At 38.5% G+C, this 25,312-nt stretch overlaps 2 protein-coding genes across 9 annotated transcripts in view; both read left to right on the top strand.

The window, feature by feature from the left end:
• mrvi1 (murine retrovirus integration site 1 homolog) overlaps window positions 1-19,287 on the top strand; it is a 38,174-nt gene extending 18,887 nt beyond the window's left edge. For 5 of the 7 annotated variants that reach the window (XM_047362929.1, XM_047362935.1, XM_047362934.1 and 2 more), the window contains 20 exons: window positions 840-1,046; window positions 6,725-6,831; window positions 6,918-6,979; window positions 7,591-7,764; window positions 7,915-7,992; window positions 8,938-8,987; window positions 9,157-9,213; window positions 9,996-10,442; window positions 10,555-10,633; window positions 11,013-11,133; window positions 11,253-11,283; window positions 13,283-13,423; window positions 13,549-13,680; window positions 14,995-15,148; window positions 15,347-15,396; window positions 15,485-15,619; window positions 15,861-15,922; window positions 16,502-16,624; window positions 18,093-18,221; window positions 18,461-19,287. In XM_047362929.1, the coding sequence (XP_047218885.1) occupies window positions 840-1,046; window positions 6,725-6,831; window positions 6,918-6,979; window positions 7,591-7,764; window positions 7,915-7,992; window positions 8,938-8,987; window positions 9,157-9,213; window positions 9,996-10,442; window positions 10,555-10,633; window positions 11,013-11,133; window positions 11,253-11,283; window positions 13,283-13,423; window positions 13,549-13,680; window positions 14,995-15,148; window positions 15,347-15,396; window positions 15,485-15,619; window positions 15,861-15,922; window positions 16,502-16,624; window positions 18,093-18,221; window positions 18,461-18,623 (2,502 nt within the window). In that variant the 3' untranslated portion in view covers window positions 18,624-19,287. The remainder of the gene's footprint in view (window positions 1-839; window positions 1,047-6,724; window positions 6,832-6,917; window positions 6,980-7,590; window positions 7,765-7,914; window positions 7,993-8,937; window positions 8,988-9,156; window positions 9,214-9,995; window positions 10,443-10,554; window positions 10,634-11,012; window positions 11,134-11,252; window positions 11,284-13,282; window positions 13,424-13,548; window positions 13,681-14,994; window positions 15,149-15,346; window positions 15,397-15,484; window positions 15,620-15,860; window positions 15,923-16,501; window positions 16,625-18,092; window positions 18,222-18,460) is intronic. The other 2 variants (XM_047362932.1, XM_047362931.1) reach the window with 2 other exon arrangements.
• A 2,572-nt stretch (window positions 19,288-21,859) lies between these two features.
• On the top strand, window positions 21,860-25,283 carry lyve1a (lymphatic vessel endothelial hyaluronic receptor 1a). 2 transcript variants are annotated; one of them, XM_047362937.1, is made up of 6 exons: window positions 21,860-22,710; window positions 22,796-22,979; window positions 23,068-23,207; window positions 24,020-24,223; window positions 24,310-24,382; window positions 24,554-25,283. In XM_047362937.1, exons 1-6 carry the CDS (start codon window positions 22,566-22,568, stop codon window positions 24,705-24,707), a joined length of 900 nt encoding a protein of 299 aa, XP_047218893.1. In that variant the 5' UTR covers window positions 21,860-22,565; the 3' UTR covers window positions 24,708-25,283. The 2 variants fall into 2 exon arrangements, with proteins under 2 accessions (XP_047218893.1, XP_047218894.1); XM_047362938.1 differs by lacking the exon at window positions 24,310-24,382.
• Window positions 25,284-25,312: the final 29 nt, after the last annotated feature.

The raw sequence follows: 25,312 nt of genomic DNA, 5'->3' as shown, positions 1-25,312 counted from the left end.
GTCCCGGAAAATCATAAAAACTATTTAAGGTGATGGAAACAGAGTAAAGAACTTAAACATTTACACATGGTGATTATGCACAGAAACAAATCAGATGGAACATTTTAAACAGAAATGGATTAGTACCAGTTAAAGTTCTAATAGTGGTCATTGTGATCACCGCTCGCTTCAGCATCACCGTTAGCCTCAGTATCCAACATGGCTTAGTGGTTATTTTAGCCAAATTCTAGTTCAAACCATAAGGTTGAACCCATTGCAACTCAGATGCAACTTTTTCTTCAGAATCTTTATCAAAACATGTCAGAAGCTCCCTAATCGGCCATGTTGTTTTGTAACAGCCAGCTGATCTGATAATTAGAAGTATTTTCCTTCAGAGTACTATTAAATGACTGAATTTTATGAATACTTGTACTGCAAATCTAGACTTCATTACCAAGCTGGTTGTATTATTAATGTCCATTTGTTTAAAAAAAACTGTCGATCCTTAAGCACTACGTCAGGCACACATGCTAGATTTCAAAGTTGTAGTAGACGACTGATTAAATGTTTCAGAATATTTTCTTTTTTTAGTTTTTAGAAGAAAAATAACTAGTAGAGGCAGAGTTTACTTATTATTGCTGTTAGTTGCAGTCTCCTTCAAGCCTCAGGAGAATGAAGCTATTTTGGGATTTGTTTAAAGTGAGGTGGTGTGGTTTACTGTTTTAGCAGTAGGGGGTTTCATTTCTAATGCGTCTGTTCTGTAATGACTGCAGAGGAAGGGAAGAGTACTGCCCATCCTCCACTTGTGATTCAGCTCAGACTAAAACAACATTTCTCTTTATATGTTTATGATCTTGCAGCTCCAGTCAGAGAAGAAACTCTTCCTGCCAGAGTTTTCTTTAAAACAAGGCAACCGTAACTTGAGGGGGCCCTGTAACTTCTCCAGTCCTTTTACCTTCCCATTGACACACTCCCATCCCTCTCAGTCCTCCATCATGCCCACCTTGCCTGAAGAAGAGGAGGACTCTCCCGAAGAACTGGACAGTTCATCCAGCTCTCCCAGAACAGTGAGTGCAATCGTTGCCACTGTCTGAAACACATGTTCACAAATAATTCAATGGCAGCAAGAGGAAATTCCACTAGTTTCTACTTTAATCTGACTTTAAATGTAGCCATTTTTCTTCCAACTTGCTGCTTTTAATCCCTCACCTATAAGAGCACATTATACAAAGCATTCTCCAGTTTCATTTGCTCCACACTACTCAAATAGAGGCTTGGCTGTGTAGAAAAAAACTAAAGTCACCAAAAAAATCTGAAATATTGCTGTTTGCTTTTGTGCATGTTGTGTTTTGACTGCACTGTTATGTCTGATAAAATGTTTTCAAATGAGTTGCATTCAGCTGATTCTTGAATGTTTTCTTAGTTTTTTAAGGTCTTTCAGATTGGCTTTCATAATAAATCACCCATTGCATAGAAACCACTTTTTTTCAGAGAGAACGTCTCAGTTCTGTCTGGAGAACATTGTGTCAAAGCAAAACATTGACTGAGCATCTTTAGTGAAATATCTGTGACCTCTATCCTTAGAAGAAAAGTCACAATTTAGCTCTTTCTTTGCTTCGGCTAGATAAATAAGATAAACCCTTGATTGGAATTTTAAAGAAAAAGTTTTTTTTTGTCATATTCCCATTAAATCTTCTAAACTAGTTAAAAATCTAAGTTTTATTCATATACCTACCATCACCATGGTCAACACAGTCTTAATGAGGTTGTTTAGTTGTCTGTCTGCTTTTTACGTTAAAGGTTAATTTGAAAACTTGTAATATTTTTTTCCCTTAAGGATAAAAACTGTCTATAATTATATATAGACTCAAGACACAGAATTTAAAATATACTTAAAATATTTGTTTTTGTCACATAATTAATAAATTTAGCATGAAGGTTACATTTGTGTCAGTCACAAATTTAAGAAATGAAATGATACATTATAACAACTTAAAACAATATTGAACTGGGGTCTAGTTCATATCTGAAACTCTAAAAGTCCACTGAGATCCACAAGACATTTCAGAAGGTAATGGAGCAAATGCCAACAAAATGAAACTACCCATCTTTATTGGAGGAGAGCTGCTTTAAATCTGGAGTCTGTCTACAATGTTACATCAGGGTTACCTTTTATTAGTAGTGTCCTTCTACCATAAACGTTTAGTGAAGTTTATACGTGTACTTACCTCTTGGTAATCAGGAATTTGCTGCTGCAAATGGTTTTAAAACGTTGGAGTTTATTGTTGTCATTTAGCCTATTAAACAGGGCGGTTTGGTTGGTTATATGTAAACTAAAAAAGTCAAACTGGAAAAATAAAAACAATCACAGTGGGTATCCTATCTATAGTGCCACCCCTAAATGTTTCAGATCATCAAAGAATGATGGGTCACTACCAAATGCAGCAATGAAATTATGATTTCATTTATTAGGGGAAAACATTCGGAGTCAACCTGGCCTATGTGAAAAAGTATTTGACCCCTAAACCTAATACCTGGCTGTGCAACCCTTCTCGGCAACAACTGCCATCAAGAGTTTGTGATAACTGATAACTGATCTTTTATATTCCTGTGAAGGAATTTTGACCCACTCTTCTTTGTAAAGCAGTTTAAATTCACCCATAACAGAAATCTTTCCAGTATGAACAGCCTCTCAAAGATCATTCCACAGCATAATGATCAGATTTAAATCCAGACTTTGACTAGGCTGCTCCAAAACCCTCATTTTGCTTTTTTTTAACAATTCAGATGTATAGTTGCTGGTGTGCTTTGGACCATTGTTCTTCTGCATATAACCAAAATGCACTTGAGCTTAAGCTCATGAACTGATGGGTGGAAATCCATCCGTCCATTCATATTCTATACTTGCTTAATACTCAGCACCATGGGAGTCCTGGTGCCCATTTCCAGCTGTCAATTAAGAAGGTAAAGAATAGGTGCATCTTAGAGTGTTTCAGGCCAACACAAGAGACACATTAGACAGACAGACAGGCATGCATACACTAGCTGGACATTTTACATCAGAATTTTCCATGGGAACCACCCAGCAGCCACAGTGCAGAAACCCCAGGGAGCTGCAGCGACGTGCCCACAGGCACCGCTGGCAGCCGCCTGTGCCAGAGCAGATCCAGCCATGGACCCAGAGACCCGAAACTCCAGGGCACATTATCCCCCAGCAGAGGCCCGACAGACGCAGGGAGCCCAAACCCCACTAAGAAGCCACCGGGAGTGAGCCGGCACATACCAAAGCACACAGCCCCGTACACAGAGAACCGCCAATACTCCAGCCAATGACAGGGAGTGTGGCGGGGAGGGAACAGGCCCGACATTTAATAGGGGGCCTAAGATGATCCCAGGGAAGGACCAGGAAAGACCCAACCTAACACAAAAACAGGCGCACACAGTCACTATCCCACATTCCCACCATCATGCGTACACATAAAACACCTATACACCCAACGTAAAGACACACAACAATGGACGCTGTACACTCACTCGTAATCCCCGTACATATAGACATGTGTTATTTAAATGTTTCTCATTCTACAGGTCTAACAGTAATCTGGACTGGGTTTGGCCATGTATATCAAACTCCATTTTTCAAGAAATATGTAGCTTATCACAGGGAAATTATGATTTAACAAGGAGAGTAATTACTTTTTGTGCCAAATGGGGCTAAGGGGAGGAAGTGGGATATCAGTTTTTATCAGGGCAGTCACTGACTCACTCACTCCTAAGCAGAAAAATGGCTGTTTGACCTCAGCAGAACCATAGATGGTCATTTTAAGCGTTCTTGTTTGCTCAATGGCTAGTTTGCAGTTACTTTCTTATTGTATTATCCCTACTGACAAAATTAAACCTATCTGATCAAACATCTTGATGTATTTTTACATTTCTGTATTGACAGTGAATGAAGTGAGTTGTCAGATAGCATTATTATGAAAATGTGTGCCATTATAGTTTTACCCAGCATGCAAATCTTTTACACTGATCTGTAGGCCTTTATAGATCTTCGCACTAATTTTATCAACGGCCGTTTGTTTGCAACACAGCATACAAGAAACTATATCTAATCTAAATTTAAATCTTTGTCACAAGGCATGGAGCAGTATGAGATTATTACAGTATGATAACAAGTATTCCATAGTAGTACAGCATGAAAACACAAGTTTGAATGTGTAAAACAGTACAATGTGATCTAGTTGTCACATATTGATTATAATATTGTACTTTTAATTTTGATGCACAGAGACACATAGGACACATCGGAATCCAGGTCCACTCACCCCTTCACTAGTTCTTGCTTCTGTTGTCCGTCACTGACGCCTTACCATTTTATCCTTTGCAATTTGTACCTGTAAACAATCCATTTCATACCCATGTACCTACTGCATATCAGTTTTTATTTCCTTTTTGTATGTATTTTCACAAATTATGTATTTAAATATTCATAAATGATCAAAATTCATGATTAATTCAAATTAATTGTATACAGGTCCTTCTGAAAATATTAGCATATTGTGATAAAGTTAATTATTTTCCATAATGTCATGATGAAAATTTAACATTCATATATTTTAGATTCATTGAACACTAACTGAAATATCTCAGGTCTTTTATTGTCTTAATACGGATGATTTTGGCATACAGCTCATGAAAACCCAAAATTTCTATCTCACAAAATTAGCCTATCATTAAAAGGGTCTCTAAACGAGCTATGAACCTAATCATCTGAATCAACGAGTTAACTCTAAACACCTGCAAAAGATTCCTGAGGCCTTTAAAACTCCCAGCCTGGTTCATCACTCAAAACCCCAATCATGGGTAAGACTGCCGACCTGACTGCTGTCCAGAAGGCCACTATTAACACCCTCAAGCAAGAGGGTAAGACACAGAAAGAAATTTCTGAACGAATAGGCTGTTCCCAGAGTGCTGTATCAAGGCACCTCAGTGGGAAGTCTGTGGGAAGGAAAAAGTGTGGCAGAAAACGCTGCACAACGAGAAGAGGTGACCGGACCCTGAGGAAGATTGTGGAGAAGGGCCGATTCCAGACCTTGGGGGACCTGCGGAAGCAGTGGACTGAGTCTGGAGTAGAAACATCCAGAGCCACCGTGCACAGGCGTGTGCAGGAAATGGGCTACAGGTGCTGCATTCCCCAGGTCAAGCCACTTTTGAACCAGAAACAGCGGCAGAAGCGCCTGACCTGGGCTACAGAGAAGCAGCACTGGACTGTTGCTCAGTGGTCCAAAGTACTTTTTTCGGATGAAAGCAAATTCTGCATGTCATTCGGAAATCAAGGTGCCAGAGTCTGGAGGAAGACTGGGGAGAAGGAATTGCCAAATTGCCAGAAGTCCAGTGTCAAGTACCCACAGTCAGTGATGGTCTGGGGTGCCGTGTCAGCTGCTAGTGTTGGTCCACTGTGTTTTATCAAGGGCAGGGTCAATGCAGCTAGCTATCAGGAGATTTTGGAGCACTTCATGCTTCCATCTGCTGAAAAGCTTTATGGAGATGAAGATTTCATTTTTCAGCACGACCTGGCACCTGCTCACAGTGCCAAAACCACTGGTAAATGGTTTACTGACCATGGTATCACTGTGCTCAATTGGCCTGCCAACTCTCCTGACCTGAACCCCATAGAGAATCTGTGGGATATTGTGAAGAGAACGTTGAGAGACTCAAGACCCAACACTCTGGATGAGCTAAAGGCCGTTATCGAAGCATCCTGGGCCTCCATAAGACCTCAGCAGTGCCACAGGCTGATTGCCTCCATGCCACGCCGCATTGAAGCAGTCATTTCTGCCAAAGGATTCCTGACCAAGTATTGAGTGCATAACAGTACATGATTATTTGAAGGTTGACGTTTTTTGTATTAAAAACACTTTTCTTTTATTGGTCGGATGAAATATGCTAATTTTGTGAGATAGGAATTTTGGGTTTTCATGAGCTGTATGCCAAAATTATCCGTATTAATACAATAAAAGACCTGAAATATTTCAGTTAGTGTGCAATGAATCTAAAATATATGAATGTTAAATTTTCATAATGACATTATGGAAAATAATTAACTTTATCACAATATGCTAATATTTTGAGAAGGACCTGTATAATTATGTGAAGATGTATTAAATCCTATGTCATGTAAATAGTTGGTGGTGAAAAGTTGTTGCTCTGAGTTTTTTCATGGTTACACATGTGGCAGAAGGCTCCATTTTATATCTGAAAAAAATATCCGATAATAAAAAATAATATTTTTTATTGCTTTTATGAAAAGGTTTGCTTAGAAATAAGAATATCCAAAAAAAGAGTGAGCAGTGGCATCAACTCCTGGGAGTTTCATTAACAGACCTTTTCTGAAACTGGCGTCTAACATGAGAAGGCAGCTTTTATTTCTTCCTTAGGGCATCTGACACAGTTTCCTGACAGATTTCAGCAACAGTTAAGATAAAAAGTTCACGTCTCTGGTTTTTTATTAAAAAGAGTTTAAATTGCTAAACTATTTGAGTCCAGAAACTACCCCATGCCTGTTTGTGATTATTTATTACCACAGATCATACTGCCCCTTTCTGTCCTATATAGATTCTGCAACATAATGCAGAAACTGTGTTTAGACAGAGAGAATAACTCGATGTCAAACACCCCTGCAGCTCATTGTCTTTACTGTGTTCCTGTTATAACTGGCCCCTTGCTTCGCTGTGTTGGATTGTAGTCCACAACAGGTGAAAGCCAAGCCGTTATTATGACCGCCCCCACCATTATCTACCCGCAAAAGGCTGTCATTGTCCAACAAGAGGGATGTTCCCTTGAACAGGCCAGGTAATCGACCTCCCACCACATCCAACCCTTACATGGATTTCTTGCTTTCCCCTCACTGTTATTGAATCATTACTGTCTTCTCTCAGGCCACACAGTCCCAGAGCTCGCCAGGCCAGAAACTCCTCTGGAGCACCCATCACCACAGTTGGTGGGTAAACCCTACCATGCCTCATATGCCGCAGCTAAAAATAAACACTAACAGAACTTTTTAGTTTGTGGTTTGGATTTACTAGATTTATTCTGAAAGTATTTTCCATTAACTAACTGTTTTAGGACTTGCTGCACAATCAGTATAAACTGCTTCTGAATCAGTCTTTTATCTACAGCAGATGTGCTTCAGCTTTGCAATCTTGTCTCCAGCTTTGCAGATAAATCTGATGAAGTTACCTCCCACATACCTAAAATGCTTTGACTCCTTTTAGTCCTTTATGAGTTATGGATGAATTATAACAACAGGTGATAACAAAAGCCCTGCCTTTGTCTGGTGATTTGTTCACTAACATTTACGACTGAATTATTCCTTACATGGAAACATTAGATTTATCATAGAGGTTTAAACTGGTTGAAGATGCTGCTTCAACTAACTTACTCCAAACTAAGAAGAGTGTGTTTAAGATACTTGAGATTAAAACCATTTAAAAGATGGAGAGACATTCTGAAATCCTGAATTCAAATTTCTTAGTCATTGAAACTGCAGAGTACAGAATAATTCTGCGAAAAAGGCTACATTGAGCATCACCTGTTTATTGTTTCTTTCAGACAGCACCGGTAATGTGATTGACCTAGTGAAGGACCAGCTTCCGGAGCTTCAGCTGTCTAAGGAGGATCGGCAAAAGAACCTGGAGCTTCTTGAACAGGCCAAGATGGTCAGCGATCGCTTTCTGACCCGCCGGGGACGCCGATCCATCAGCAGCCTCACCGACTCACCCACAGGTGGTGCACGTTATTAACTGAAGTTGAGAGATGAGTCCTGTTCTGATAAATCATTTTAAAATAAACTATTGTGTCATTTATTGGATGCAAATATATATATATTTTATTTTGCTAATGATTGTTTTAATGTCAGAAGTTTTTCTTCCTCAGGTCTCTCTCCAGCTCCAACACCACCATCCTCACCATGTTCATCAAGAAGCAGCTCTTTAATTGGCCCGCCTCAGACCGGTTTGTACCTCACTTTGTCTGGGTTCTTCTAAATATCTGCTAGAAATTATTCATATAACTCTATTTCTTATTTTGTGAATGGTGTTGCTGTGGTTTTTGTATTATTACTAACTCTATTTAAAGTCTCCTTTAAAATTAATTCGCGAAGCATGCTGCTAAAATGCAACTTTTTAAAGTTTTAATCTGATTGACTTGATCAGTCTAAATCAGAACTTTAAGGAACCTGATAATTAAGGTTTTCAGCAACAAATGCAACTTCCAGATACAGTTGAGCCTAAAACTGTTCATTTCAATTTAAACCAATTTTTATTCCATCAAGAATTGTTTGTTCATGACAGAATATTCTCTAAAAATATTGGAAAACATTGTAAAAAATATTATTTATCTGTTTTTATCTAAGGTTTAGTAAAAGCATGCGAAATTATTTATATATTTCTCAATAGTCAGTGCAGATATATTTATTGGCATGGTGCAAGTCTTTAAAGTTGGAAGGCCTCCTTGCTATTTCCCTGATCTTTAGCTACTGCCTCCACAGATTGTGTCAGGAAATATGTAAGTCAAATTGAAAGTTTAGTTTAAACCTAAATTTGCCAGGGTTATAAATAACTTTGGGCTTAAGTCTGCATGTGCCCTTCATTTTGCTAATCTAAGGAATGGGTGGTTTCAAATTTATATTGTCCACGTTTTAATAACAGGTGAGTTCAGCACTGTTCTTTCAATGTACCAGCCTGCAGCCTCCCTAAACAAAATCAATGGAGTATAGAAAAGCAGTAAACAAGAGCCTGGTTGTTCCGAGAGTTTTCGAAAGGAGTGTAAATTAAATCCTCGACTGGTTCCAGTTGGGCACCAACATTTTTGGTTGAAAAAAAGTCTGAAGCCATCTCTCTTAAACATCGAGTCAAAGCTTAGTGGGCTTGTTTTCTAAGTTGCTTTCTTCTCTTTCAGCTACAGGGACCACAGAGGCCACACATGCCTCCCCACTCTCAGTCAGTCAGGTAAAGAAACTTCTCTAACAATGACAGCGAGAAAATATTACACAAAATATGCCCAGCGCACTTTGTTCATATCCATTTGTCTAAAATAGAAAGCTTACCTGAATCAGAAGTACGATAATCATTTAGTGATATTCATTAACTCAAGAAAAACTGTGATTTTCTCTTGTAGCACTTAGAGGTGCCAACAGGGAGAGAGCAGTGTGATTTAAAGAACCAGGACCCGGAGGTGAGAGTCACAGTTCCACTCCATCATCTTTTTATGTAACCATCAATTAGAAACTGAAAAGTTCACTTTGAAGCAAAAGCCTGAAGCAAGTGAGCATCCTATTTGGCTGTTGGAGGCTTATTAAACCTGGCAAATGTTTCAAGGTATACAGAGCTGTATTTTATTGCTTCGTATTAATACGTAATTAAATTCTGACAAAGGGTCCTTTTTCTGACAAGCTATAATAAATTATGTTACGTGTGTTTTACAGCTTATTATTACTAGCTAGTAAAGGAATCCTAAACTGTAAAAGCATTTTTTATTAAAGTTTACATTAAGAACATATTATGCATTGGCTTAATAGTCAGGGGCTGCTAACAACCAAAAATGCTATTTTATTTAATTATTAGCTATTTCAAATGTTTTAGCAGCTTCTATCTATTATTAATGTCAGTCAGTCAGTCATTTTCTACCGCTTATTCCATAGTGGGTCGCGGGGGAGCTGGCGCCTATATCCAGCAGTCTATGGGCGAGAGGCGGGGTACACCCTGGACAGGTCGCCAGTCCATCACAGGGCAAATTATTAATGTTATTAAAAATAAATTAAAAGAATGTCGACCCTCTATTTGGGTCAATTAGGCCTGAGAGGTAAATTAAATACCTGGAAGGCTTTATGGAATTTTTGACTCTCCTGCATGTTTGGTTTTTTGTTGGTTACCTGCATAACACTTTGAAACGTATGGATTACTCTCATCTAAACACAATAGAGATGATAAATGTTTTATTAATCTTGCTAACCCTAGGATGAGCCGTCAGTGGACTGTAAGCTGGATGAGAAAAGAAAAGTGTCCTCTGGAACGCTAACACCTCGCTTTGCTGTTCAAAAAGACAGCCGTGACCTCACCAGGCCTAAGAGTCCTCAGGTAGTCAGTAAAGCTGATGAGGTTTCAGGTCAAAACCTAAACCCGACCCCAGCCACAGGGGTGGCCAAGCCCGTCCCCAGACCCCCTACTCAGCAGGCTCCCTGCACAGCGGAGATCAAAACAATCGGTGCCTTCCCTCCGCTGATGAGGGCTGTCTCGTGGGATGCCGTTGGCAGCCCTAATTCAAGAACCGGAGCCCCTGGTTTCCCACCAACAGTTGACGAGGTTTTCTCAGATAAATCCAGAGATGGTGTGTTCAAGTCCTCATTGTACACGGACCTGCAAGCCCAACCAGGCAGCATACAGAAACTGTCCAAACTAAGAGAGGTAAAACTTCAGCTCTGCTGACTGCAATAAAGCATCATTGTGCAGTCTTTCTTAATTCAGCAATGTCTTGTTTGGATGTTTTAAGAAGGAAAGTTTTTGTTCCTGTTTCCAGGAGCACAAGCTGATGCGTAACCAGAGTATAGTTGGCTCCAAGTTACCGGACCTGAGTGAAGCTGCTGAGCAGGATAAAGGTAACAACACTTACACACACACACACACACACAGTCTTTATATGGAACAGAAAGTACTTTCTCTCCACTGTACATTCAGTACTATCAGTAAGGGTGTACACTTCCTGAAACATAGAGAAAATGTGTCCCTGCACAAAAATGATAATTACCTATTTTATTTTTCTGTACCACCCATTTGCTGCCAAATTTTTATTCCTTATCAGCAGATGGCATGATTGCTACATTTTTTGAGCTTTATTGCACAAGGAAATTAAATCTGTTTACTTATATACTTTAGAGGAGGTTAAGCTGTAAAGTGTGGACTGTAAAAAGATATAAACACAAAGCTGATCTATTTCTTTCTGAGAACACATCATTAAAGGACTTAATGTGTGGGCAGGACCTCTTCCTTCTGCAAAGACCACAAGCACCGAGGAGATGAAGGAGAAGTTTGACGCCATGCCAAACATTTCAGATGTGATGCTGAGAAAACTCAAACTTCACCGGGGTCTGCCAGGCTGGTGTGTATCTTTTGACTTTTTTCTCCCATTGGGTCAAAACAAAGCCTTCTGCTTTCTCAGCTGTGTCTGAATAGGTATATTTCTTCCTTTGCTAACAAGTCTTTCTCATTTTTTTCCAGTGCACCTCCACTCACTGAGAAAGAAGTTGAGGTCAGTATCAATTATCTGGTTGTAGAGTTTTTTTTTTTTTTGTACAACTAGACCCAGCCTTAAAGAGATATAAACAAATGCCATTTCAGTGACGTAACTAAAGTTATCATTATTTACTGGATACAAACAGGAATAACTAGTCTGGTCCAAGCAGCACATCTGAAGTGAAAGTGATTTTCGCTATGTTTTCTACATACAATGCAGTTAATGCCATTGTGAATATTTAAGACTAGAATAGTCTTGATTTCAACATACATATGCCTAAACTAATAAATAATAAACACAGGTCTTTCAAGGTCTCACAAATGCAGCAGATTTAAGGCAGAATCATTCATTCTGCAGAAAGAATGAAAAAAAGTATTTCTGACTCTTTTGTGAGATTGAAATGAACAATAAACACAACGATGTGCTTCTGGCCTTTTATGCTATAAAATATATATAAACAAATTAGAATATTATAGAATAAAAAACAAAGTTTTAATTTTTTTAAATGCCAGGCAATGTTTTCTCATGATGCTATTTCATGTGTTTGAAGTAAGATTTTGTTTAGTTGTTATCAACAGTAGATGTTGTATCTGCATTAAATGGCTGTCTGACTGACTTTAGTTTGGAGAAAGTGAGATTAATTCAAGCCAACAGAATGTGAAGATGAGGTCAGTTCCAGGGAAATTTTCTGCCTTAATAAACTCTCAAAATGCAAATGACATACACTTATTTGGAAGTCTAAAGTTAGAACAATGTTCCAGGTTAAACACATGCAAAGGCAGACCTGGAAGGCATGCTCAGTGAGTTTCTAAAGGAGAGCTAAGGCAGTTTGTTTGATTTAACCTGAACTGCTGTAATGTTTTTGGTTAGTAATTTTGCATTAGAAAGTCCTCTGCCAAGTAAGCCCTTTAAGCATTTCATTTGCTACAAATGTTTTTACATAAGTTGCTCTTGTAACAAACTCCTATACCAGCTCTGTCTTTAGTAGAAATAACAAATATTTTGTTCAAATAATTAGCTTGTCCGAAGAGGACTCTGGTTCACCTGTTTTCATTGTAATGTCGATCGGTTATAAAACATTTTTGTGGTTGAAGATATTTCGAGATGGCAGAAATTTGCTTTGGGAAGGCATCACTGACTAGCTGTTTGCACAACTCACGGGTGAGAATTATTCTCTGTATGTCTAACTTAGACTACTCAATGATCTGTCCACTGCAGGTGAGTTACTGAGAGCTCAAAAACATCTGAGAACCTAACAAATAAACCCTTAAAAAGCCTTATGCCCCTTGAACTTTTAAACCAAATAAAAAAAACATATCTTCTATTTCTTTTAAAGACAATGTATCACAGTTAATTTCAGATTTTTGCCATTATCACTTACATATAAGTCCTAAAGAAAGAGGTCATAAAAATTAAATGCCTTCAGTAACCTGATTTAAACCGTGTGTTGTCTTTCAACAGTGGAAACAGATGGACTGGCTGAACCCTTTTCGTGTGTTTGTGATAACCTGGTTTGCTGCCAAACTGCTTAATTACGCAGTTGTCACAAAATTCATCCCACCTGGAGCTGGCAGTGTTCTGTCAACAGGAAAGTGTTATTCTGTTCCTGATCAGGCCGAAGAGACTCACAACGATTTCCTGTGGAGAAAATGCAAACGTTTGTGACGCTGTTGTGCTTCGGCTATAGCTCCTCTCCATGCTCCCTCAGGGATGTGTCTGGATCAGGATTGTCAGAGGTCATATATTTCCTCCCAGCATTGGCCTCTGTGTTGGAAAATTGTGCTGGGTGGCTTTGATCCACAAAGTAAAACACCAGGAGGTCAAATGTCAGACTCACAGCTTGTTCCCCACTCTCAGGGTCACTGAATTCCCCTTCACATGCTGCATATCACTAATACTACTTCTCATTATTACGCGTATTTGCTGTACTTCAGAGACCTTTTAATTAGTTCAATCTTCTGCAGTTTAATCATGTGTTTAATGTGTGAGTTAAAGTATAATTACTTTTCTCCAGAATGCATTCATCCAGCTGTCTCTTGCATTTCGTAACGACAACTACACGCTGGAGACACGACTCAAACAAGCAGAGAGGGAGAGGAACCTGACGGAGGAAGACACTGAGAAGGAGCTGGAGGAGTTCAAAGGAGCGCTGAAGGTCCGGCCCAAAAAACGGAAGCTTTGTTTGAATGTTTCCCTTCCTAGACAGTCTTGTTTGTGTTTTAGAGGCATGATTACTAAATGGACACTGATGTAAATATGTTGTTATGGTGCTTATTGCAGATGACTGCACCGCAGTGGCAGAACATGGAGCAAAGGGACGCCTACCACCGCCTTATAGAGACAGTGGCAGTGCTGTACCGACTGACCACACGACTCTCCAGTAGAGCAGAACTAGTTGGAGCAGTTCGGCAGGTGTGGTTACACAAACACATACAGAACTGTGCAAAAGTCTTGAGTCAATCTTCATTCTTTATAATTTGCTTCTGAGCAGCCAGACTTTCTTGTGATCGGATGTCTCTGTTGAAGGGCTCTTAAAAGTTTCCTTTAGATTCACTCACTCATTTTCACCTGAGTACCTGAGTTTTTTTTATTTGTTTAGCCATATATGAATCATTAAATTATAATAATGTGATTTTATGTTTTATAAACATTATGCTCATTAACAACAAATGTCAGCACTTTACAAGACAGAAAAATCAAACAGACACAAAGAAACTGCAAACTGCAAAGAGGGAAAGGCAAACAGTAATCATAGACAAATAAAACCTAAATGTACAAAGAACAGAACACAAAAAACTAAGCACCTAAACACAAAGGAATGATCGAAAATGGTAAAACCCTAATGGCAAAACTAACAGAATATGGCAAGACTTGTTAGAACATAATAAACAACAAGGAACTCATGAAAACACACACATAAATGAAAAAGAAAAACCCAAACAACGTGTATTGTGACATAGTTACTTTCCAGTGCTTTATTGCCTTTTAACAACAACTGCACCATGATGATAAATATAAAGGTGGATGAGGAAGTTTGAATTTCCACTACATGTTCCCACTGAAATGCAAATATTTTGAAAAGCGTGTTAAAGAAAACCTTACTAATTCCGGATTATATATTATCCAATCGATGATGTCACACCGGGCAGTAAAGATTTAACCTAGACAGCTGTTAGTTTTGCCATTAGGGTTTCCTTTATTAATATTGTCACTGCCTGACACTCACTTCATAAAAAAAAGTCTGTGGATTCCAGTTTGCTTTTGAATTTTCCAGGGGTTTCCTTTTCTTCAACTGGTCGGAAATCCATGCAGTGTTATCAAATATGGCTCAGAAGGTTTGCAGCTGTGTCGAATATAAACAAACAGCAGTAAAGGACAAATTTGACTAAAAACACTGTGACAAATGTTTAGAACTACTATGATCAGTTGGCTTAAGCCTGTTGTGATGTCGTCAGAAGATCAGAAGTGTTTTCCAAAGGGTAGATTTTGTCACAATTTACAACAACACACAAGAACTACTTGGAAAAACTGGGCATTGCATGTTGTTTTGAGAGTAAAAAACTATACCAAAGGTCGATTTCAGTATATTGCAAAGAAAAGTCTGGCTAGTAACTTTAAAGCTTAATGTCAGCGCATAGATCACAGGTTGTTTGTGTCATCTTTGAGAGGTGAATGCTCAGTTCCTGTCTTTGTGGCCTGATGGACGAGGTTTTTATTGTCAAACAGGAGAAACGTATGAACAAAGCCACTGAGGTGATGATGCAATATGTGGAAAATCTGAAGAGGACATATGAGAAAGACCATGCAGAGCTGATGGAATTTAAGAAACTGGCTAACCAGAACTCAAATCGCTGTTATGGAGCATCCGTAGACACAGGAGGTAAGAAGAGGTGCATGCAGGTCAAAAGGAAATCAATAAACAAAGTTCTCTGCTCTCCTGCATTACTCTTAAATATTTTTTTATACAGAAACATTCCACTTTTAGCACTAGCTGAACCCCCATACACTTTCACTGACAGAACGTTGATGCTGCTTTTTTTTTTATTAATGTTTATTTCGATGTGTTTTTTTTATCAAGATGATGGGATTCCACGGTCATCAAGATCAATGTCCCTCACCCTTGGAAAGGTAATGAGAGTTTTTTTTTATTTGTTTCAAAATTAAGTCTCTATATCAAATCACAGCAACATGTTCCATTTCTCCGCACCATTCGCAGGCTTTACCCAGACGCAGGGTAAGCGTCGCAGTGGTGCCTAAGTTTAACCTCCTCAACATCCCGGGTCAGACCCCAGTCACTACCGGCCCGGGCTCAAACGTGGGACTTACAACGGGTGCTGCTCTTCCTGTCCTGGTAGGTTTTTCCTATCCTGTTGGGAAAGTATGGGAAATGAGGCATGACACATCTTGTGCAGTGACGCCTGCATGGCTGGATGACATGTCATTAGCTCGTCAGAAATTATTCAGCCATTTAGGACAAAAATTAAACAAATTACAAACAGCTTTTTCTTGCTATTTTAGAGCCTGAATTTGACTAAAAACAGACCTGGCTCTTGCTAAAAAGTATTTTTAAAATATATCACTTCTCTCTTTAGTGTGAAGCAAATGATGTGAAAAGCAGCTCTCCCACTGAAGCAGTTCAACTGGCAGGAGAGTGGTATGTTTGCTTAAACACACAACATGCATGCTTGATCTTTCAGGGTCATTCCTGCAGTGCTGGACACGCTGTTCCAGGAGGAATCCTGAACTTCTAGTCATTTCTTATCAAAGCGTTTTGTGTTGCGTTAGGAACTTTGGATTGTTTGTGTGCCCTGCAGGATGTGCTTTACAGTGCAGGGAAAAGCCTTAGTGAGCTAAAACTGCCTCCAGAAGAATGAAAAAAATAATAATCTAGATTTAATCTAAACATTTGGGAAAGAGGCTGACAAAGTCCAGGCACAAGACTCCAGTCATATTGTGGTCATAAAGTAAGCCTCAGTCAAGCTCTCATATGTCTGAACCAGATGTTCTCTATGAGGAGCAGAACAACATGCCAGTTCTACGTGTTCTGTTTGTGTTCAGCATGTCTGAGTCGGTGCTGTTAATGCACTAATCCAGAGCTGCAGCGCGTCCATTAATAAGATATGTCTACATTGTTTTGATGGAACCTAACTCTAAAGTATTTTATAACATCTGCCATGATAGTGGTGCTGTCCAAGGCTGACTGCTCTGCTCTTTCCTATCCGAAACAATGCAGTGGAAAGGGTGGGATGGAGCCGGAAAGCGAGCCAGCCAAACCTCCAGTAAACTTGGAGGAGATCAGAGCTGAGATCAGAGCCGAGATGAGTGCAAAGATCGAGGAGGAAGCATACAGTAAAGGGTGAGGCTTTCTCTTCTGTTATGTTTTATTGACCATAAATCATTGGTTGTGTAACCACACAAAAAGGAGAGTTTGCTATCTCCACAAATTGGATTATTGAAACAGCTGACATTGAAACAGCTGTATATTTTATGTGTTTACTGATTCTAACTTACTGTCCAAGCTTGAAGAAGTCTATAAATATCTGTGCCAGAGAAAATAACTTCCTAAAAGCTTCTTTAAATCAGGAGTTACTGTTACAGGCATTAGAATGAGAAGGGAGCCTTCCAGAAACATAAAAAATCTTTTTGACTGACAGAATCTGCTGTTTTGTATAGCAATATGTTAGTCTGAATCATGTCTTGGTCACAGTGATGTTTATTGAACTCCTGTGTTCAGAATTTAGTGTGAGTTAGTGACAAAAACCCAACATGAGATTATTAACAAACATTTTACAGGAGGGAAATCCCAGGAAAATGTATTATCTTTGGAGAGACACAATGGATCTCAGAAGTCTATACACTTCTTTAAAAATGCCAGGTATCTGTGAAATCATGTCATGTCATAGATTCATTTCAAACTTTTTTAATGTGATATATTTCCTGCACAATTCAACCAAAAGCCAGAACAATTTGTTGGAGGAATTTAAACGATGCAATAATGTGGTTAAACCAAAACTCTGTAGAAGCCTTTTTGGATTCCGTTTTTTACTCTTCTTGGGTCTCACCTGCCATCATTTAGTGTGAAACCAGTCAGTTTTGAATGCTAGGTGAAGAGGGATTTTATTTTTTAGAATCACAAAGTGTCCAAACAAGACAAAGGACTCCACCAGTTATAGTTTCTGACTGACCCACGCGAAGTCCACACCTAAATCTGACAAAAAGTCTGTGGGATCACCCTAAGAGGACAGATATCCCTCATCTAAGAGATCTGAGGATGTTTTGCAACCTGAGCAAATTTTCCCAAGTCAAGATGCTGGATGCTGACAGACCCTTTTCTAAAGAAAAATAAATGCTGCAATTAATTTTTCTTGTCTTAGGTTTACATCTCAAAAACCAGAATTTTTAACATTGGTTTGAGATCTAACAAATTAAAGCACTGGATGTATGGAAGACTGTGGTTTGTTCTCAGCACACTGTAGAGGGTGATGTGACAGCTGCTGGTGTTTATTTTATACCAGGCTCTCACTATAAACTGTCTATCTTCCTCTCTCTTCACTAGGCCTATTTTACAGAAGACCCACACTCTAAAACACCCAGTTTCATTGCATGTACAGTTTCCAAAAAAAACTGGCTGTTTTTCAAATACAAATAAGGAAAACAAACAATATGAACTCATCTTTGTGGAAGTCTGATGAATCCCTGCTTTAAATTACAGTGACTGCTCACTGTGTGCAATATATGCACGAGAGGAAAAAACATCATTAGTTTGGTAGCTAAAGCTGTGTGCAGATTAAGTGCAGATGAAACATGCTCTATGTAACCCGTAGCTACCAAGAGGGACTGAAGCACAGCAAAGCGGTCCTGGAAGAGAAACACGCAGAAGAAATGGATGCAGAGAAACTGCTGGAGCTGAGACACAAGGATGAGGAAAGTGGAAAGAGGTATAAGAGCAGCAGGTAAACTCAAACTCTTAAACACAATGTAGAAGTTGAGAGCAAACATTTTATGCATTTTTTATAGTATTTTCAGAAGTATAGCCAATAAAGCTCTGAAGTAAATTTAAAGTACTTTAAAATCATATGACATCAATCTCTGCATCTATCGCATTAAACATTTATATGAGTTGCTTGCCATTCAAAGAATAATGTCATTTTAATTCTCAGAATACAAACATCTGTCTGTGTTTCCTCCACAGGAGGATGGAGGAGGTACTGGTTCTTCTTAGTCGGTTTTGTCCCTCGATCTCCGTCAGCCGGCGCCTTCTTTGGGTCGTCCTGATGCTGTTTGTGGTGATGTGCGTGCTTATCAGTATTTTCACATTCTTCACTGACTACTACAACCGCCGTGAGGACACATAGGAGACGTTTTCCAAGACACGAGATTTCAGGACTGAGCATAACCAAAGAAGCCAGTGACAGAAGAGCTAAAAAACACATTTCTGCCATACTAGCAGATCATTACAAACAGACACTTGAATGAAAAGACTCTAACAGGAGATGGTCGGCGTTAGTTTGGAAGACTTTATGGTTGATGTATTTTTTTCTTCATTGACAGCATTAATTTGTGGTTTTGTTTAGAATGGAGAGTTTGCATTCTGTTTATTGGAGGAAAAACAAATATTTAGGTTTAGGGACCAAATATACAGTGTGATGAAACTTATTTAATTCCTATGTAATAATACATTCTGGCCTTGGTACGATGAATAATGTCACCTTCTTTGAAATGCCTCAGTAAAATATGTGTAGTAGATATTTCAATACAAAGGTCAGAGATTTTGTATTTATATTTAGGCATTTTTGTGCATTTGTTGGTTACATTTTATAAAAGGCATTTAAGGTTTAGATATAAGCACATTCATCAAAGTGTTTTTAGTGCAATATTTGGAAGCTGTGTAATTTTGGATTCAGGGCACTGACAGATTTCCTCTGTTTATGAGAGCACTTTTTAGATTACCCTTCCGAGTGCCTGGGTTGAAAATTATTTTACTACTTTACCTTTAAATAAAAGATGTCTGAAAATCTATATGTACTTTAATAATCCATCCATGCTTCTATTTCCAAACCCACCTAATCCTTGCAGGACCGTGAGGGGGCTGGTGTCTCCAGCAGTCTATGGATGATAGCTGGGGTACACCCTGAACAGGACCATCACAGGCACAATTTTATTAATATTGATATATATGAATGTTTGTTGAAAAATCACAATTTTTCTTATGTCGTGAAATGATATTTGAAAAAATATCTATAAAATCTGTGTGGATTGGGATTGACCCAAAAGGACCAACACAATAACAAGAAGAACAACAACATTACATGGCATAAAACTAAAGCAAACAGCTTGGTGTAATTCTACTACATAAAGCTAGTTTAATTTGTTGGGGAAAAACTAAAGAGAGTAAAACTGTTGTTAATTCAAGATAAGGTTTCTGTCCAACATTCAATGCCATATTTGGGGTTTGGGGCTTTGGAAACAGTGAAAGCATCTGGTCTACAGGCCTGTGGTAACGTGTTTGGCATAGCAAACCTTTTTATTAAATATAGAAGTAATCTGGCAGCCGATGAAGAAATGCTAATATTGTATTCTTGTTTATTTGTACCAGTTAAAAATCAAACTGCATCAGCATATTGCACCATAATGCACCTGTAACATTACAGTAATCAAGACAGGGACTAATAAAAGCAGGTATTGATGTCTCAAGATTGCACTTAGGTTTTGTTTTTGACAATCACTGCAAACAAAAACTGGAGTCAACCACTATCTTTACAAGAATGTTGAGGTTATGGTTGGGTTCAATCTTCAAACTCACATTTGTGGTCATGTTTGTCTTATATGTGGCCAGGGAGGACAAATCAATGTATGGTCAAACCTGACAGTTGTCTGCATAACGTGGTTCCTAAAATAAAGAACCAAGCATTTATAGATAAAATGAAAAAAGATAAGGAACAAGAATGGATCCTTGTGGTATCCCCTATGGGGTTTTAGTTCAGCTCAGATAAAATCGTTAATGCTGACACAAAAACACAAATCTGAGATGGAGGTCTGAAACTGCTGTAAAGCTCAACCTTTGATATTCAACCCAGAGTGCCAAACGCAACTGTTGAATCTAATAGCGCATATAAAATACATTCACCAGAGTCTACATAAAAAAGATGTAAGTAAAGAACCACAACACTAAAGATTCAGTCCTTTGGTAAATTTTAACTAAGACTGAAACACTTATAGGACTACGTGGTCACACAGTGAGGAGAAAATTTTGTTTGTAGACATTTTTTCCTTTAAATTTGTCAAAAAAGCTAGCCTCCAGACCAGCTTCAAATTATACAGGACAGGATGCTAATATGTCTAGGCTGCTGTAATATTCAGCTTTTATTAAACCCAGCTTGTTTTATTGTTTTGTAACAGATTCTCCTTCATCATACATGTAGAAACTAAAGTTTTTAAAAAGGAAGAAGAGTAACAAACTAAAGATTTAGCTTCAGCGAGGACATAGTAAGTATTATTATTTGATGAAAATAAATAAGCTTAAATAGGCCAGCTGCACATAACAAAATTGACATTTGCTGTTGGTCTCTACAGACACAAGACAATTCATGCATCCATCCATTTCCTGTATCCACAAAATCTTATTCAGGAACAGAGAGAGCCGGAGCCTATCTCAGCAGTTATCAGAGGAGAGGTTGGGTAAACCATGAATATTTAACTCATCCATCACAGGACCGCACACCGGACATTATTTTATAACAAAATCAAAGGAAGAAAACAATAATAGACAATTGAATGGATAGATGGAGCTACACTGTGCTTGCACAGAAAAGGCAGCATCTCTACAACCCTCAGGTAACTGTATAGAACTGGATGAAATGCTTTAGAGTGGTGGAAAATAGCCCACTCTTGCATTTGCAGGACTGAAGTGCAACATATGAATTCATATTTATGTATATTATTACAAACTGAAAGTACCACAGAACATATAAATAAAAACACTTTTTCTTCAGAATCTATACCATGATTAAAGCATTTTAATTAGTTGTTATTTAGTCATTGGCTGCATGGTGGTGCAGTTGGTAGCACTGTTGCCTTGCAGCAAGAAGGTTCAAGGTTCAAATTCTAGCATGGAGTCTTTCTGCATTGAGTTTAAATGTTCTTTCCATCCATGTATGGGTTCCTTAGGGGTACTCTGGCTTCCTCCCACAGTCCAAAAACATGACTAAGTTAAATGGTTACACTAAATGGCCCTTAGGTGTGAGTGTGTGGCATGGTTGTGTGTTCTGTGTGTCTCTGTGTTGCCCTGTGATGAACTGGCAACCTGTCCTGGGAGATAGACACCACCCCCCCTTGGCCCTGCAAGGACAAGGTATAGAAAATGGATGGATGGTCGATTTGGTCATTTCAAAGTTTGATGAAGCTCTTTTTCTTACACGTCTATTTGTGTTTTTGTCTTATTTATAAAACTTACTACAAATATTATCAATGCGTAGTCATTTTGATTTCACAAAACATATAATCTTTGCATTAATTTGAGTTTCTGACTGAAATCCTTTGACTGTCACATTGCTCTGTGGTAAGTCATTGATCATTTTACTACCACACAAGGATTGTTTTTATTCACAATATTTATCAGTATATTGCTTCATGTACTTGCTTCCATTTCTCCAAAATGTGAAAAAGTTTACTATGTTCTTATTTTAATGGTTCAGTTTTTTTAAGAAACTGTTTGGTATATTGTTGTTCAAAATTATAGGGTCACAAAGACCCAACGTCTGTTTGGGCTCGTGTTGGTTCAGTCCGGACCACAACACCCTGCAAGTCTCCATCAGCATGCTCTTCATCATTTCCTGATGTCCATGCCTTGTGCGGAGATGTTTTTGTGGAAGTTGGATGTCGTCGTGTGCCAATGGCTTATCAGAGGATACCAGAGTTAACAAGTGCATTTATGATTAAGTAATGCCACAAGAGAGGAAATCCTGAGCACATAGTTCAGAATAATGAAAATCTCGAACACAATGTTGACATTTTCACACACTTTGACTCTTCTTTATTAACCTCAGAACTTTTACCTATAAATGTCTCCATCATAAGATCTTGTTTGCTTTCAAGTGACTTTCTTTAAAGCTTTGTCTCATTTAAAGTTTTAGTTATATCTCTTTCTCTCCTGGCTCATTCTCTACCAGCATAAGGTGGCTCCTGATCTGACCTGTACTCAGTACTTCCTTCTTCCCTTTCCTCTACTCTCTGGCAATCACAGAGTCAGCACACCCTTGAGAACAGATTCACCTCTATTTAACCGAGTGAGTTGGCTGATGAATGCAAACTCTGCAAGACTGCCTGCTCCCCAGCACGCTCCATCAAACCTCTCACCAGTCATGAATATCATCTGGGTGTGCATCTCTTCACTTCTGGCATTTTCTTTAGTTTTCTCTATGCAAAACAAAAGCAACCTAGGAGGTAAGTCATCTCAGGAGATTTTCTAAACTTATTTCTTTTCAACGGCATGAATTTCTTAGCTGAAATCACTTTATGCTGCTTTCAGTCTTCCCAACAACCAACCAGAGTATAGCTGGTGTAATCCATGTGAGTTACCTAAACGACCAAAACCAGCTTCAGTATGCCTTTAATGCCTCTGAAGGCCGAAAGATCTGTCAGTACCTTGGACTCAGCATTGCATCAAAAGCTCAGGTGAAGGAAGCTCTCAGCAGAGGTTTGGAAACATGCAGGTGAGAGCAATGAGAGTCAGTAATGCTCCCCAATGACTCCCCATTGCAATTTAAGGAAACACCCGATAAAATGTTCTGGTTGATTTAGGTTTGGATGGACTGATGAACAAATTGCAGTCATTCCCCGCATCCATGCACTGGGTAACTGTGGCCGAAACCAGACTGGACTGGTGCCATGGCGAGCCTCTGTAACATACCAGTTTGATGTGTTCTGCTTCAATGAATCAGGTATGAATTATTTTAGCTTCTTCTCATTTCCAGCTGAAGACGTACATGTTATATAATATCCATCAACTGCAATGTTCTTCAAACTCATTTTTCTGTTTCATAGTTTAAACAAAAAAATATATGTAAATATGATGTTGACAGAAAACAGAAGCTGGTAGGTACGATCTGGTATGATTAGCTGTTAAACATTCATGTGTGGTATAGTTATTTTATAGAAATTACATCAAATTTAAAGATGACCACAGATTTTTCATTATTTAACAGCATTGGTCATGGAGAGATAAACTACCATAATGATTGGCATGAATGCTTGTATTTTCAGTATGCTTTTATTACTTGAGTTTGGGATGAGGTTATTAAAGTCTTGGCTTGAGTTCACTTGCCCTAAGGAATCCAACATTTTCTGAATGGAAAAACAAAACATGCAATATCTTAACATTGGACCTCAAGGGTTAAGTGGACTATTGGCACAGTTTAATAATTGAGGTCCTAAGTGTTATTTTATGGGTCACAAGCTGACCCATAAACCCAGTCATTAAAAACGGCAATATATTAAAGAAAAACACTGATCACTGCATTTACATTTTGACTAAACGTGTCTTAACATGTACTTTTTACAGTTTTATACAAAACTACATAAAATGTTCCTCAGTCTAATTTTGTATTATCTTACATTTTTTTTAAATTTTTTCTGTATAAGTGTAAATATCTCCAAATTATGACCATAACAGTTACCAGTGCCATACCAGCAAGCCTTTCCTAACGAATATGTACCTAATCTAATCTCTGGTTTCCTTCATGTACATCCACAGATGCATTAACACAATTGAAGGATACAGTAACTGATGACCCTCTGAGCACCTCCGAGCACACTCACTCAGCAAACTCCACCCTCACAACTCAGTCTATGTCCTACTCATCCACCCATCCTCCTTTCACTACATCAACTCCTGAAACCATGAAAAATGAGGTGGACCCAGTTCCATTTGTCAGAAGTGCACAAAGCTCTGCCAAAGGTAAGGGGATCAGCAGTGGAGGAACTTTCATACTGGTAAAGACAGGTTTTCTATCATTAATATGAGCTTCCTTCTGTGTGTTTCAGCAAAGGTTGTGCTCATTGCTTGCATCTGTGGTCTACTCATTACCACAATAGCTGCTCTTGCATACCTAAAACTGTGAGTGCTTTTAATAAACCAATTGTTATGCATAAGAAGGAAATATATAGTTTTACTATTTGTTTAGTGATGTGTATTATGAAACAAAACTGGGTGGGGTGTTTTTAAATACATTAGTAATATTAAAACATTGGTTCTGATTTGTTTTTTTGTTTCAACTTCTGTGAAAAGGGGAAGGCACTGCTTGCGCTCTGACAAGAAGGAGCAGCAGCAGCAGCAAGATTACAACCAGACAGAGGAGCGGATACCTGTGAAGACTATTACAGAAACTACTAACGAAGTTCTGGAGGATCAGAGGATAGAAGTGGACAGTGATGCAGAATAAACTTTTTTTGGGGGGAGGCATATGTACATATTTAATTTAGTGTAAGCTGCTATTCAGCGATTGATAGTAGTTTAGCCAATAGAGGGACATGTTTACAATTAAATATTTTGAGGACTGGCAACTTTCTACTGTCATATCCTGATGTTTTTAAACAAAACCAAAGGTGGATATCTTCCACATTTTTTTACAGTATATCCTTTCAACAGTTTCCAGAACACAGAGGAAATATCACATTTGCATCTTAATTGTCTCAACTGTCTGTGAAAAGACTTTTAAACCATATTATCTCATCTTTGGCATTCATTGCATGCACTCTTCAGGAAATGAATTGTTAAGTACAATAGATTACACATATAGGCATTACAGAAAAGGCAATAACATGTATGAATCAACTTCTCAAGTCTGACATTTCTCAGGCTGAGCCTAACATTTGAAAACATCACATTCATTTAAGGTGCGCACCTTCATCTATTATCAGGTCTATTTTGCTTTGTGTTGCACTTAAAGACACAATCTTTACATTAACCATCAGAGCTGTTGGCTTGTTTCAAAATAAAGCTAACAGGTGATAACAGAGTAGAGGGAAAGCTTTTATTCTGTTTGAA

Source organism: Girardinichthys multiradiatus, chromosome 4 (genome assembly GCF_021462225.1).
Source record: "Girardinichthys multiradiatus isolate DD_20200921_A chromosome 4, DD_fGirMul_XY1, whole genome shotgun sequence".
Classification (NCBI taxonomy): Eukaryota; Metazoa; Chordata; class Actinopteri; order Cyprinodontiformes; family Goodeidae; genus Girardinichthys; species Girardinichthys multiradiatus.
Note: the sequence above shows the minus strand (reverse complement) of the source record. Positions and strands in the feature narration are given on the sequence as shown.

Bases quoted from the DNA above. Each gene is read 5' to 3' on its own strand.
- lyve1a (XM_047362937.1), top strand. From the start codon at position 22,566: ATGAATGCAAACTCTGCAAGACTGCCTGCTCCCCAGCACGCTCCATCA. The intron at 23,208-24,019 runs GTATGAATTATT...GTACATCCACAG, and splicing joins GTTCTGCTTCAATGAATCAG to ATGCATTAACACAATTGAAG. The intron at 24,224-24,309 runs GTAAGGGGATCA...TGTGTGTTTCAG, and splicing joins TGCACAAAGCTCTGCCAAAG to CAAAGGTTGTGCTCATTGCT.